This window comes from Salvelinus alpinus, chromosome 27, assembly GCF_045679555.1.
Source record: "Salvelinus alpinus chromosome 27, SLU_Salpinus.1, whole genome shotgun sequence".
Lineage (NCBI taxonomy): Eukaryota > Metazoa > Chordata > Actinopteri > Salmoniformes > Salmonidae > Salvelinus > Salvelinus alpinus.
In genome coordinates this window covers 44647848-44663665 of record NC_092112.1, presented here as the reverse complement: position 1 = coordinate 44663665, position 15818 = coordinate 44647848, and the positions used below count along the sequence as shown (strand labels likewise).

Genomic DNA, 15818 nt, shown 5'->3' with positions numbered 1-15818 from the left:
TGGGATGGGTGGAACTATGATATATAATGGTGGGGAGGTGTTCTAACGCTCGAAATGTTTTTATTCGGCACAACGTAGCTAATCCCCTTTGCACTAAACGTTATCGTAAGTATACAGTACAAATAATGTTTGCCTTGTATACGGTTTGTAGTAAAATGTGTGTGTATAAATAAATACGTATCCGATGCCACCCCCACGTACTGATATGGTATCTTCTAACAGTGATGTTTAATTTCAAGGGCAGTTCTACTTCTATTCTGAACGGTGAGAAGAAACATGAGCATGCTAAGCAGAGTGGGTCAAGTGCGCAGGTAAAACTACAAAATGCAATGAAGTTTTCCATTCGGTAACAAGCCATGATGTATACAAGATGAAGGGCGATAACAGGCGAATGTTGCTATTGTTACGTTGTTAGTTTTACATGAGGATTGTTAGTTATATCTGTTTAGCTAGCTTGTGGTAGTAGTTACCTTTTAATAGTTACTAGTAGCTAGCTAGTTAGGTAACGTTAGCTACTCCAATATAACGAAAAGCATTACCCAGCGTGTTACTGGCAATTCAGAAATTACTGACAGTAATCTCTTCGTTTAACAAACCGTTTTAACAAGTTGGTAAGCAGAAATGGTCTTACTTGTGCATGTGGTCGGCCAACAAGTATGCGTAAAAGTTGTCAATATTAGCTATATACCCTGGCATTATTTTGACACTTGTGTTTATTGCCTTGTTTGTAATAGACAGCATCATGAGTCAGGCCTTGCCCCCTTGACTTGACAACTCGACACCTTGCTCAGGTCGCAACAGGCAACTTCATAACATACTATAGCTAACGTTCTTTTTATCTCATCTGCCAGGACTAGAGCAAGTTGCTATCTATTCTCAACACAAGTAGCTTGTTAATCTTAGCCAAATGATGCTATGTTGTGAATGATACGGTAGACCCCCCCCCCAGAATTTCCTGTCAATTGTGCAAGACTCTAAATCAGAGAGGATTTGACCCTGTGTGAACTCTCCCTAACTAATCCAACCTCTTCCCAGGCTGTCAGCTGGGGCCATGAGCTGCTTCTAAATGGAAGCTGGCTTGCAGCAACCATTACTGGTTGAGCTGAAAACAGTTTTACTGCTTATGCTTGATAACATTTCCCACGGACAGGAATGACATTAACATGTCTCTATTTCCTGGTGGTTTTAGGTGTGCTGCCACCTTGAGCCCGGTCCTGGGCACGGTGGCAGCCAGATGGAAGCACTCGCTCCCTGACCTGACCTATGACTATGGAGCCCTGGAGCCCCACATCAACGCAGAGATCATGCAGCTCCACCACAGCAAGCACCACGCCACCTACGTTAACAACCTCAACGTCACAGAGGAGAAGTACCTGGAGGCACTGGCCAAAGGTGAGAGGAAAGTCTGCTGCTTAAGACCTTAGTGATTTACAAAAAGTGGTGATATTAGGGATTGTGTAGTTCCTGGATGAGGTTCCCTTTTGAACATTTAATTGAGCCGTAAATGCATACCTGTCCTGTATTTACACTTGTAGTGTGTAGCCAATCCTTTACCTGCATTTGTACATGTGATGTATTTCAGGTGATGTGACAGCACAGGTTTCTCTCCAGCCTGCTCTGAGGTTTAATGGAGGAGGCCACATCAACCACACCATCTTCTGGACAAACCTCTCCCCAAATGGCAGTGGAGAACCACAGGGTGAGTAGCCTCGGACACCAGGCTTCTCTCACGTTGTTCAAAAGCCTGAGGTAGTTTTTGGTAGGAAGAAGCTAAGTAGGGGTGGAGTCTAGATGGAAACTAGTGACTCGTTGCCACAAACCAATCCAATATTTTGCGTGGGTGGAGCTCCGAACAGAGGTGGTATTTAAGAATTTTTTTCTGACTTGCATCAAGCTAGCTAGGATAAGATCGCAAAAATAATGCAGCATAGGCTAGAAAAAAATTCCGACCCGGTAAGAAAAGAGACGTGGACGTAACAAATAGGACATGCCTCTCCTGAGGGGAAATGTCAGATGTATGCAGAGCCAATCAAATCCAAGTGTTAACAGCCACTGTGCCCATTTAAAATGTAAAATCCAATACTGAAGTTCTCCAGACTTCCAGATTTAGAAGGCCTCTCAAGACTACATGGTGAGCAGCACAATTGGGAGTTTGAAGTAGCAGTTTGAGAAACTTCTTTCCCCTAATCTTTCACTTTAACTATTCTTCACACGTTGTTGTATATTATAATTTGCAACTATCACGGGTTTATACAATTTGTGGGAAAGTAGCAACTATGGCCTATATGTTCCACTTGCATTTTCAATTCAGACTCTTTCCTGAATTTGCTAAATTGTTCTTATGGGCAACCCATTGGAAACTTGTATGTAATTCATCAGTCTGATCATTCTTTGTTTGTCCATCCTGTCACAGGTGAGCTGGCAGCGGCCATCAACCGTGACTTTGGCTCCTTCCAGGCATTGAAGGACAAGATGTCTGCCGCCACTGTGGCGGTCCAGGGCTCAGGCTGGGGCTGGCTGGGCTTCGACAAGGAGAGCGGGAAGCTCCGTATCACAGCCTGCCCTAATCAAGACCCACTGCAGGGAACCACAGGTCAGTGGCTACTGGCTAGGTCCCAGTATTGTTATATGTTATCTTGTTCATGTCTGTTTGGGGCTCTAACAAGGGTACAGTGCCAGTGAATGACATACAGTAGTGATTCACCTATATTACATTTTTGGCCGATATCGATATCCGATATTTTCCTTGCCAAAAAACCCGATACCGATATTAAATTTTTTTGCGGCCTTTTAAACATTCTAGTACAGTTAAATAGTTAACACACACATGGACGCAGCGGTTTAAGGCACTGCATCTCAGTGCAAGAGGTGTCACTACAGTCCCTGGTTCGAATCCAGGCTGTATCACATCTGGCCGTGATTGGAGTCCCAATTGGCCCAGCGTCGTCCGGGCCGTCATTGTAAATAAGAGTTTGTTCTTAACTGACGTGGCTAGTTAAATAAAGGTCACACACACCACACTGACCAGAAAGTTATTTTGTTGGCATTTACCTATGTTCCCATTACCAGTAAAACATAATCAAAACCTATTTCTTTCACTTACTTGCTGTGCTGTTTTGTTGTTCAGTCGTTTCATTCTCAACCAGGATTTCTATGGAACGTCGTTTGGGTCTTTGCGTGTCAAAAAAAGATACACGTAAAATAACACTTTGTCGTGTCAAACACTATTTGACCAATCAAGACCTGAATATGACTGCACGTCTACATTTAACGTGTTCATACATTTGTTACGTAGTTATTACACATTGATTACACTCACTCGTATTTCATATGTCACAATGATTCATTGATACGTGTGCTATGATGCTGGTGAAGTTCTCGTGCATTCAAAACACATTTTTGAATGCTAAAACTAAAAATGTGGTAAGCATATGCGTTCATTTGTTAGATTGCAATTAATTTCCTAACTAGACTGATGTTATTGTGGAACAGATGGTCATAAAGATAGCTAGCTCATGGATGCAAACAATGTTCTTCCCCAAAAACATAGAAAAACAACATAATCTAGGTGTCATCTAAAATAACCCTTATTTAAAAAAAGTTATTTTTTGATTAATGCTGGTGGGACCCATCTATGTGAAGCTAGCCACAATAAGGATTAGCCACAATAGTGGACTTTGTGGTTAGCCTTCAAAATAAAAGTATGGTATAATTCTACTATTCGTATTAATTTGCATCACTGTCAATGACATTTTATTTTGAAGACAAACTGCAAATTCAACTTGTGCCTAATCCTTATTGTGGCTAGCTTCACAACACATAACCCGATCCGTCGAGCCAGATGAAGCAAGCTGGCTGCTTATAACATCAGCTTTAGGCAACAGGGTTAAGTAGCTGGCTAGCTATTTATTTTCATGAACTGAAGTTCAATTTCAATAGGAGAACAACAAGTGGCAACCTAGCTTATACTTACTCACAAGGATTCCTAAATCATTGCTAAGAATAATGAAAATGACCACTCTTTCTACTGGTCATTGTTTTCAGGCTGGTTGTAATTGGTGCTACCCCAGAAGTTGCGGTCGAACAAATTTTGCTTTCTAACCAACGCGGTATTGTAAACGCATCATTCGTGGCCGGTGTTTGCAGACTTTTTTTGTACAGCTTTGACAGTGCTAATGTATCTTTTTTGACACGCGAAGACCCAGACGGCGTTCCATAGTATGTATGTCGTGAAGCTAATAGCAGTGATGCTATTACTGTGGAACTCGGGTTGGGCAATAGCGCACTTGGTAGTGTGTACCGGTGCCTGACCAGTCGGCGAAAGCCAACAGCACCCACGACAGAGAATGGTTGATTGTCAAGGGCAATGAATTCCATTGTCTTGGCTTTAATGGTTTTCACCTTTGAGTTGTCTCGCTGAAATTTTCTTACTCTTTGAAATGACTGCTCGATCCACACAGCAGACATTGTGGGCTAGGTTAGGAATGCTGTGTTAAACGTGTACCGCTTTGACATCGGTTTTTAACATCAGTGTTAAACTAGACATCGGGCCGATACCGAGGTTGGCATTTTTAGCTAATATCGTCCGACTCTATGTTCACCGATATCGTGCATCCCTAACATACAGTGCCTTCAGAAAGTATTCACACCCCTTGACTTTTTCTACATTTTGTTGTGCTAATCCATTTTAAATTCAGACCTTAAATTGAGATGTTTTTGTCACTGGTCTACACACAATGCTCCATAATGTCAGTGGCATTATGTTTTGAGAAATGTTTACAAATTAACTAAACATTAAAAGCTGAAATGTCATGAGTCAATAAGTATTCAGCCTAAATCAGTTCAGGACAAAAAATGTACTTAACAAGTCACATAAATAGCTTGGACTCACTGTGTGCAGTAATAATGTTTAACATGATTTTGGAATGACTACTTTCTCTGTACCTCACACATACAGTTGAAGTCAGAAGTTTACATACACCTTAGCCAAATACATTTAAATTGTGTAACTTGGATCAAACGTTTCGTGTAGCCTTCCACAAGCTTCCCGAAAATAAATTGGGTGAATTTTGGCCCATTCCTCCTGACAAAGCTGGTGTAAATGAGTCAGGTTTGTAGGCTTCTGTGCTCGCACATGCTTTTTCAGTTCTGCCTACAACATTTCTATAGGATTGAGGTCAGGGCTTTGTGATGGCCACCCCAATACCTTGACTTTGTTGTCCTTAAGCCATTTTCCCACAACTTTGGAAGTATGCTTGGGGTCATTGTCCATTTGGAAGACCCAATTGCGACCAAGCTTTAACTTCCTGACTGATGTCTGGAGATGTTGCTTCAATATATCCACAATGTTCCATCCTCATGATGCCATCTATTTTGTGATGTGCACTAGTCCCTCCTGCAGCAAAGCACCCCCACAACATGATGCTGCCACCCCCCTGCTTCACGGTTGGGATGGTGTTCTTCGGCTTACAAGCTTCCCCCTTTTTCCTCCAAACATAACGATGGTCATTATGGCCAAACAGTTCTACTTTTGTTTCATCAGACCAGAGGACATTTCTCCAAAAAGTACGATCTTTGTCCCCATGTGCAGTTGCAAACCGTAGTCTGGCTTTTTTTATGGCGGTTTTGGAGCAGTGGCTTCTTCCCTTGCTGAGCGGCCTTTCAGGTTATGTCGATATAGGACTCGTTTTACTGTGGATATCGATACCTTTGTACCTGTTTCCTCCAGCATCTTCACAAGGTCCTTTGCTGTTTATTGCTGCTTTTCTCACCAAGGTACGTTCATCTCTAGGAGACGGAACGTGTCTCCTTCCTGAGCGGCATGATGGCTGCGCTGTCCCATGGTGTTTATACTTGCGTACTATTGTTTGTGCAGATGAACGTGGTACTTTCAGGCATTTGGAAATTGCTCCCAAGGATGAAACAGACTTGTGGTGGTCTGCATTTTTTTTCTGAGGTCTGAATTTGAAGGTAGGCCTTGAAATACATCCACAGGTACACCTCCAATTGACTCGAATGATGTCAATTAGCCTATCAGAAGCTTCATAATAAAGCCATGATCATTTTCTGAAATTTTCCAAGCTGTTAAAAGGCACAGTCAACTTAGTGTATGTAAACTTCTGACCCACTGGAATTGTGATTAAGTGAAATAATCTGTCTGTAAACAATTGTTGGAAAAATGACTTGTTATGCACAAAGTAGATGTCCTAACCGACTTGCCAAAACTATAGTTTGTTAAGAAGAAATTTGTGGAGTGGTTGAAAACGAGTTTTAATGACGCCAACCTAAGTGTATGTAAACTTCCGAATTCAACTGTGTGTGTATGTCTCTCTCTTTCTCTCTTATGTCTGTGTGTGTTAATGTCTCTGTCTGACTGTAAGGGCCCTCAGTTGAGCAGTGAATTTTAAACAGATTCAATCACGAAGACCAGGGAGGTTTTCCAATGCCTGGCAAAGAAGGGTACCTATTGGTAGATGGGTTAAAAAAAAGCAGACATTTAATATCCCTTGGAGCATATTAATTACACGTTGGATGGTGTATCAATACACCCAGTCAAGACAAAGATACAGGCATCCTTCCTAACTCAGAAGCCGGAGAGGAAGGAAACCGCTCAGGGATTTCACCATGAGGCCAATAGTGACTTTAAAACAGTTACAGGGTTTAATGGCTGTGATTGGAGAACTGAAGATGGATCAACAACATTCTAGTTACTTCACAATACTAACCTAATTGACAGAGTGAAAAGGAAGCCTCTACAGAATAAAAATTTCAAAACATGCATCCTGTTTGCAACAATGCACTAAAGGATTATTTTTTTTCTTTCCTAAATACAGTGTTATGTTTTGGGCAAATCCAACGCATTACTGAGTACCACTCTCCATATTTTCAAGCATAGTGGCGGCTGCATAATGTTATGGGTATGCTTGTAATTGTTAAGGACTGGGGGCTTTTTCAGGATAACATTTTTTTATGGAATATAGATATAAGCACAGTAAAAATTCTAGAGGAAAACCTGGTTGTCTGCTTCCCACCAGACACTGGGAAATTGATTCACCTTTCAGCAGGAATATAACCTAAAACATTTACATTTACATTTAAGTCATTTAGCAGACGCTCTTATCCAGAGCGACTTACAAATTGGTGCATTCACCTTATGATATCCAGTGGAACAACCACTTTACAATAGTGCATCTAACTCTTTTAAGGGAGGGGGGGGGGGTTAGAAGGATTACTTTATCCTATCCTAGGTATTCCTTAAAGAGGTGGGGTTTCAGGTGTCTCCGGAAGGTGGTGATTGACTCCGCTGACCTGGCGTCGTGAGGGATTTTGTTCCACCATTGGGGTGCCAGAGCAGCGAACAGTTTTGACTGGGCTGAGCGGGAACTGTACTTCCTCAGAGGTAGGGAGGCGAGCAGGCCAGAGGTGGATGAACGCAGTGCCCTTGTTTGGGTGTAGGGCCTGATCAGAGCCTGAAGGTACGGAGGTGCCGTTCCCCTCACAGCTCCGTAGGCAAGCACCATGGTCTTGTAGCGGATGCGAGCTTCAACTGGAAGCCAGTGGAGAGAGCGGAGGAGCGGGGTGACGTGAGAGAACTTGGGAAAGTTGAACACCAGACGGGCTGCGGCGTTCTGGATGAGTTGTAGGGGTTTAATGGCACAGGCAGGGAGCCCAGCCAACAGCGAGTTGCAGTAATCCAGACGGGAGATGACAAGTGCCTGGATTAGGACCTGCGCCGCTTCCTGCGTGAGGCAGGGTCGTACTCTGCGAATGTTGTAGAGCATGAACCTACAGGAACGGGTCACCGCCTTGATGTTAGTTGAGAACGACAGGGTGTTGTCCAGGATCACGCCAAGGTTCTTAGCACTCTGGGAGGAGGACACAATGGAGTTGTCAACCGTGATGGCGAGATCATGGAACGGGCAGTCCTTCCCCGGGAGGAAGAGCAGCTCCGTCTTGCCGAGGTTCAGCTTGAGGTGGTGATCCGTCATCCACACTAAAACAAGGCCAAATCTACACTGGAGTTGCTTACCAAAAAGACATTGAATGTTCCTGAGTGGCTGAGTTAGATTTAAGTAGATATGAGTAAAAACTATGGCAAGACCTGAAAATGGTTGTTTAGCAATGATCAACAACCAATTTTACAGAGCTTGAAGAACTTTGAAAATAATAATGTGCAAATGTTGCACAATCCAGGTGTGGAAAGCTCTTAGAGACTTAGCCAGAAAGACTCACAGCTGTAATCGCTTCTACAAAGTATTGACTCGGGGGTGTGAATACTTAAAGTACCAGTCAAAAGTTGACTCACCTACTCATTCAAGAGTTTTTCTGTATTTGTACTATTTTCTGCATTGTAGAAAAATTGTGAAGACATCAAACTATGAAATACTACATGATTCCATATGTGTTAACTAAAAAAAGTGTTAAACGAATCAAAATATATTTGAGATTCTTCAAAGTAGACACCCTTTGCATTGACAGCTTTGCACACTTGGCATTCTCTCAACGAACTGCATGAGGTAGTCTCATGGAATGCAATTCCATTAACAGGTGTGCCTTGTTAATTTGTGGAATTTCTTTCCTTAATGCGTTTGAGCCAATCAGTTGTGACAAGGTAGGGGTGGTGTATTTTAACAAATAGGGCTAAGTCCATATTATGGCAAGAACAGCTCAAATAAGCAAAGAGAAACGACAGTCCATTACTTTAAGACATGAATGTCAGCCAATCCGGAAAATTTTAAGAGCTGAACGTTTCATGAAGTGCAGTCGCAAAAACCATCAAGCGCTATAATACTGGCTCTCATCAGGACCGTCCCAGGCAAGGAAGACGCAGTTACCTCTGCTGCAGAGGGTACGTTCATTAGAGTTATCAGCCTCAGAAATTGCAGTCCAAATAAATGCTTCAGAGTTCAAGTAACATACACATCTCAACATCAACTGTTCAGAGACTGTGTGAATCAGGCCTTCATGGTCGAATTACTGCAAAGAAACCACTACTTAAGGACACCAATAAGAAGAGACTTGCTTGGGCCAAGAAACACAAGCAATGGACATTAGACCGGTGGAAATCTGTCCTTTGGTCTCTCCAAATTTCAGATTTTGGTTCCAACCGCCATGTCTTTGTGAGACGCCAAGTAGGTGAATGGATGATCTCCGCATGTGCGGTTCCCACCGTGAAGCACAGAGGAGGTTTGATGGTTTGCGCTTTGTCCCACTATCATTTGTTTTTCAACTGGACAATGACCCAACACACCTCCAAGCTGTGTAAGGGCTATTTGACCAAGGAGAGTGATGGAGTGCTACATCAGATGACCTGGCCTCCACAATCACCCGATCTCAACCCAATTGAGATAGTCCAACTCATCCCAAACTGCAGAGCAAAGAAAAAGCAGCCATCAAGTGCTCAGCATATGTGGGAACTCCTTCATGACTGTTGGAAAAACATTCCAGGTGAAGCTGGTTGAGAGAATGCCAAGCGTGTGCAAAGCTATCAAGGCAAGGGTGGCTACTTTTGAAGAATCTGAAATATAAAATGGATTTTGATTTAACACCTTTTGGGGTTACTACATGATTCCATATGTTATTTCACAATGTTGATGTCTTCACTACTCTACAGTGTAGAAAAAAGTAAAAATAATTAACCCTTGAATGAGTAGGTGTGTCAACTTTTGACTGGTACTCTGTAAATTATTTTGTTTTTCATTTTCAATACATTTGCATGATTTCACTGTTGCGTGTAGATGGGTGATAATACAAACCAGTCTAACACTACAAAATGTGGAATAAGTCAAAGGGTATGAACACTTTCTGAAGTGCCTAGTTAAGTTACTGTTGAATGATTTTACTTATTTTTTTTCTCCCCAGGTCTGGTCCCCCTGCTGGGTATTGATGTGTGGGAGCACGCCTACTATCTACAGTACAAGAATGTCCGACCCGACTACGTCAAAGCAATCTGGAATGTCATCAACTGGGAGAATGTGAGCGAGCGCCTCCAGGCCGCCAAAAAGTAGACCTTTTCTCCCTCAGAGCACACACACTGGCTCTTCCTTCCTGCCCCAAACCTTACCCCCGCAGTCCTTACTACCTTAAGAGAGCAGAAAATACCCTCTTACCCCAAATGAAGATGGCTGCTGTATACTGTACCAGAGAGAATATTCAGTCTGTAAAGCTGTTTGTTTGTCCGACTATAGCTAGGTTTCCATCCAATTTGGCGACAGATTTTCATGCGAGTATTCTAAAATCGGCATTAGAACAATGTGCATTTTCCCATGAGATGTTTCCATCAAATTGACTTGTTGCAATTGCTGTGCGTGATGACAGTGCACATAAAAATACCTTATGCGGTTAAATTCCCAATTACCAAATATAAAAGTGAAATGTGTTTCTATCGCATTTAACTCTAATGATGGTTCTCACAAAAAATGTTGCGTTGGATACCGAGTGTGCCGAGTCTTGTATTGTCACATGTCCTCCAGTGCACGTATAGCTTACATGATGAGATTATTATAAACAAAAGAGCGAGAATTTGTATTTGTTTAACGGTAGACAAGCATCAAGCTCATCACCATGCACTTTCACCTCCCTGTGAAGTCATAACTTAATCTGTAGACTAATAAACTGCATGCTTTCCCGACTAGTTGTAGTGGGATAACCGCACATATCATTGTGTGACTCAAAGTTGACTTCGATATGATTATTTTATCAGTATTTGCTCATAAATGCATTTCCACTGATATTTCTCGCAAAAGTAATTTTTTTAATTACAATTTTCTTTTTCCATCAGGCCTGTCATGACGACAAAAAAAATTCAGACCTGTACTTTACTCACAAAAAGGTTGGATGGAAACCTGGTTAGTGTTGCACAAATATTATGTAAATGTGATTGAAGCAAATGTTTTTGATGTGATATAATAAAATATTTAGTTTGAATTGTATCTGCGTTGTTTTAATTAGCATAATACAAAAGTCTCCATAAAAAAAATCTGCCGCATCTGCGGTGACAGAGCTAGAGCGGTGTTTGTCAGATCATGAGACATCCCAAAAATCAGTCTTCTCACAATCGTCTGTAGCGTCAGACCGGTTTGCCCTACAAACTATTAGGACACCTCTGGAAAGATGACTCTCACGAACATGTACTCGTCTGAAGGTCCCTTGGTACCAAAACATTTATGGAAGTTTATATGGAAACTGTTTAATGCCAAAAATATGGTGTTACATTTTTTCCCCTGATTTTTCTTGCATCGCTCAGATATAGTACAACCACTTCAAAACAAACTTCCTATTTTAGGGGGTATCTCTGTTCCATGTAGTGAATCTGTTATTCAATGCGTTTGTATGGGCTAATAGCATTAAAGCCCCCAAAAATGTTATGCAACTTTTTTTTTTTTTTAAATATCTCTTCTACTTCAAGGGGTCTTAAAATATCAAATAGCTAAATGATCTTTGGTATGACCTTTTTAAAACAGTTCCATAACTTAGTAGCCCCCCCACCAGCTTAGACTCTGATGGTTAAAGGTCAGTGTCACTCATGTACATGGAGTGTAATAGCAACGTAAATAATCATCATGCACAATGTCACACTACCAAGCTGTTTGTATGTCTGTATACACATATTTCACAAGATGGATATGCTGTCCTGAGGTTCAAAGGCGTGAGAGAAGTTAAAGAGACGCAAATTAATAAAGTTTATAAAAGAATACGGAGCTCTGTAAGAGTATAGATGGTTTATAATTTAAACTCTGACATCTACACACAGCAGGACTGGGGAAAAGCTTCTTCTGAAAATTCCTTCACAGTGATTTATAATAATTGGCAAGAAAGGATGCTGGGAAACTGTTTTCATATTATACTGAAGGAGAGCCTATCCAAGACATATGGATACATTTTAACTTTTTATTAATCATAAAATATTTAATCCATCATTTTGTTGTTTGCTAACTCTCTGGTCTGTCACCATAACAGCAGTCAGCTAAATTCACCAGTACAGTCAGTGCTATACTTTGAAAAGGTGACCTAGAAGATGTCATATAGATAGGTAGGACTAGCTTGTTTTGAAAGTACAGTTGGTCTGAACTTGTCATTCTTTACTAACTGAACAAGATTAGTATATGCTCATGATCACTGTCATTTAAAATGTTCACCAAGAGGTGGTGCTATTTGTCAGTTAAAAAAAAGTGTTTTATTTATATATACAGTGGGGAGAACAAGTATTTGATACACTGCCGATTTTGCAGGTTTTCCTACTTACAAAGCATGTAGAGGTCTGTAATTTTTATCATAGGTACACTTCAACTGTGAGAGACGGAATCTAAAACAAAAATCCAGAAAATCACATTGTATGATTTTTAAATAATTAATTTGCATTTTATTGCATGACATAAGTATTTGATCACCTACCAACCAGTAAGAATTCCGGCTCTCACAGACCTGTTAGTTTTTCTTTAAGAAGCCCTCCTGTTCTCCACTCATTACCTGTATTAACTGCACCTGTTTGAACTCGTTACCTGTATAAAAGACACCTGTCCACACACAATCAAACAGATTCCAACCTCTCCACAATGGCCAAGACCAGAGAGCTGTGTAAGGACATCAGGGATAAAATTGTAGACCTGCACAAGGCTGGGATGGGCTACAGGACAATAGGCAAGCAGCTTGGTGAGAAGGAAACAACTGTTGGCGCAATTATTAGAAAATGGAAGAAGTTCAAGATGACGGTCAATCACCCTCGGTCTGGGGCTCCATGCAAGATTTCACCTCGTGGGGCATCAATGATCATGAGGAAGGTGAGGGATCAGCCCAGAACTACACGGCAGGACCTGGTCAATGACCTGAAGAGAGCTGGGACCACAGTCTCAAAGAAAACCATTAGTAACACACTACGCCGTCATGGATTAAAATCCTGCAGCGCACGCAAGGTCCCCCTGCTTAAGCCAGTGCATGTCCAGGCCTGTCTGAAGTTTGCCAATGACCATCTGGATGATCCAGAGGAGGAATGGGAGAAGGTCATGTGGTCTGATGAGACAAAAATAGAGCTTTTTGGTCTAACTCCACTCGCCGTGTTTGGAGGAAGAAGAAGTATGAGTACAACCCCAAGAACACCATCCCAACCGTGAAGCATGGAGGTGGAAACATCATTCTTTGGGGATGCTTTTCTGCAAAGGGGACAGGACGACTGCACCGTATTGAGGGGAGGATGGATGGGGCCATGTATCGCGAGATCTTGGCCAACAACCTCCTTCCCTCAGTAAGAGCATTGAAGATGGGTCATGGCTGGGTCTTCCAGCATGACAACGACACGAAGCACACAGCCATGGCAACTAAGGAGTGGCTCCGTAAGAAGCATCTCAAGGTCCTGGAGTGGCCTAGCCAGTCTCCAGACCTGAACCCAATAGAAAATCTTTGGAGGGAGCTGAAAGTCCGTATTGCCCAGCGACAGCCCCGAAACCTGAAGGATCTGGAGAAGATCTGTAGGGAGGAGTGGGCCAAAATCCCTGCTGCAGTGTGTGCAAACCTAGTCAAGAACTACAGGAAACGTATGATCTCTGTAATTGCAAACAAAGGTTTCTGTACCAAATATTAAGTTCTGCTTTTCTGATGTATCAAATACTTATGTCATGCAATAAAATGCAAATTAATTACTTAAAAATCATACAATGTGATTTTCTGGATTTTTGTTTTAGATTCCGTCTCTCATAGTTGAAGTGTACCTATGATAATAATTACAGACCTCTACATGCTTTGTAAGTAGGAAAACCTGCAAAATCGGCAGTGTATCAAATACTTGTTCTCCCCACTGTATATATAATATTTTTTTACAATGGCATCTTACTCCAACAAACTATTGCTCTGTTTCCTCTCTTATATTGACTTTCTAAGGAATCTGAGAACTAAAGTGTATTTACAGTGAATTGGAGATTAGAGGCTTGGTTCTTGAAAGGTTGTCATCATGATTTATGCAGCCAGCTCAGCCCAACTTCATTTCTTTGCTTTGATTTGACTTCAATCCTGCTACACTCACTTTTATGTTACCCTTAATTTCCTCCCTTTGCTCTGACAATGCCTCTTGAGCTCGACTCCAGAAGATGCTTCTCTTCTTGACATCTGTGTAGTGCAGTAGGAAACTCCATGCTGCCCTTTGAGTGGCTCCCATCTCTGTACAGATTTCTTAGGGCTGATGTTCATCCATTTTCTGCATGGGTTAGCAGCCTTTGTTTCACGATCTCGTTTGCCTAGCTTCTGCACCGTAACCATACATTCCATCAGAGCACAGTAGTTTCCATACAAGGTGCTTTGATTATGTCAACCACTATCTTTTACCTTTTTCTTGGAGAGCTTAGCAAAGTATCCATCTGGTAATATAGCTGGTGTGCATATGCAGGAGTGTGCACATTCAAGAAGGAAAATCTGATTCGAGGGGAAATCTATTAAGGACAAGTTTTTAGTGTCTGACCAAATTTCTCCCAACTGTTTTGACACAGTCAGCCAATCCTTCCCTCTGATAACGATTCGGACCCAGCTGGCCAATAGACGTCAGCTCCAAGAGCGCTGCCCCCCACAATGGAGGCCCCTTCTTACTCCTTGGTATTGGTGTTAGTCATCCCATGGTCACTGCTAGCTCACTACCACTTATGTTGGTATTGTTATCTTTTATTATTAATGGGGCTTGTGAAGCAAATGTCCCCACTTTATAGCTTCGACATACTTCTTATAGTTATTATTTAGTATTCAACTCCTCTTACACTTTAACTTCTTATGGCTGGGGGCAGTATTGAGTAGCTTGGATGAATAAGGTGCCCAGAGTAAACTATCTGGTACTCAGGCCCAGAAGCTAAGATATGCATATAATTAGTATATTTGGATAGAACACTCTGAAGTTTCTAAAACTGTTTGAATTATGTCTGTGAGTGTAACAAAACTCATATGGCAGGCAAAAACCTGAGAAAAAAATCCAACCAGGATGTGGGAAATCTGAGGTTTGTAGTTTTTCAAGTCATTGCCTATCGAATATACAGTGTCTATGGGGTCATATTGCACTTCCTAAGGCTTCCACTAGATGTCAACAGTCTTTAGAACCTTGTTTGATGCTTTTACTGTGCAGGGGGAATGAGGGCTGTTTGAGTCAGGGGTCTGGCAGAGTGCCACAAGCTCAGTCTCAGTTCCATTGCATTTCTACAGAAAAAGGAATTCTCCGGTTGAAACATTTATGATAACATCCTAAAGATTGATTCTATACTTCGTTTGACATGTTTCTACGAACTGTAATATGACTTTGCGTCTGAACCTTCACCTGGACTTGCCCGCACCTCCTGAGTTTGGATTTGTCTACTAAACGCGCAAACAAAAAGGAGGTATTTGGACATAAATTATAGACTTTATCGAACAAAACAAACATTTATTGTGGAACTGGGATTCCTGTGAGTGCATTCTGATGATCATCAAAGGTAAGTTAATATTTATAATGCTATTTCTGACTTCTGTTGACTCCACAACATAGCGGGTACCTGTATGGCTTGTTTTTGTGTCTGAGCGCCGTACTCAGATTATTGCATGGTGTGCTTTTTCCGTAAAGTTTAAAAAAAATCTGACACAGCGGTTGCATTAAGGAGAAGTTTATCTAAAGTTCCATGTATATAACTTGTATCTTATCAATGTTTATGAGTATTTCTGTAAATTGATGTGGCTCTCTGCAAAATCACCGGATGTTTTGGAGGCAAAACATTACTGAACAACGCGCCAATGTAAACTAAGATTTTTGGATATAAATATGAACTTTATCGAACAAAACATACATGTATTGTGTAACATGAAGTCCTATGAGTGTC

The 15818-nt window shown here is 41.5% G+C and overlaps 1 protein-coding gene across 1 annotated transcript; it reads left to right on the top strand.

Moving 5' to 3' along the window:
- The first annotated feature begins 10 nt into the window (after positions 1–10).
- Positions 11–10926, top strand: sod2 (superoxide dismutase 2, mitochondrial). Its single transcript, XM_071370847.1, has 6 exons — positions 11–105; positions 240–311; positions 1190–1392; positions 1583–1699; positions 2414–2593; positions 9862–10926. The coding sequence occupies exons 2-6, from the start codon at positions 277–279 to the stop codon at positions 10005–10007; spliced, it is 681 nt and encodes a 226-aa protein (XP_071226948.1). The 5' UTR covers positions 11–105; positions 240–276; the 3' UTR covers positions 10008–10926.
- Positions 10927–15818: the final 4892 nt, after the last annotated feature.

Excerpts from the sequence above, each read along its gene's own strand:
- sod2 (XM_071370847.1), top strand. The coding sequence starts at position 277 with ATGAGCATGCTAAGCAGAGTGGGTCAAGTGCGCAG. Across the intron at positions 312-1,189 it reads AGAGTGGGTCAAGTGCGCAG|GTGTGCTGCCACCTTGAGCC; the intron begins GTAAAACTACAA and ends TGGTGGTTTTAG. Across the intron at positions 2,594-9,861 it reads CCCACTGCAGGGAACCACAG|GTCTGGTCCCCCTGCTGGGT; the intron begins GTCAGTGGCTAC and ends TTTTCTCCCCAG.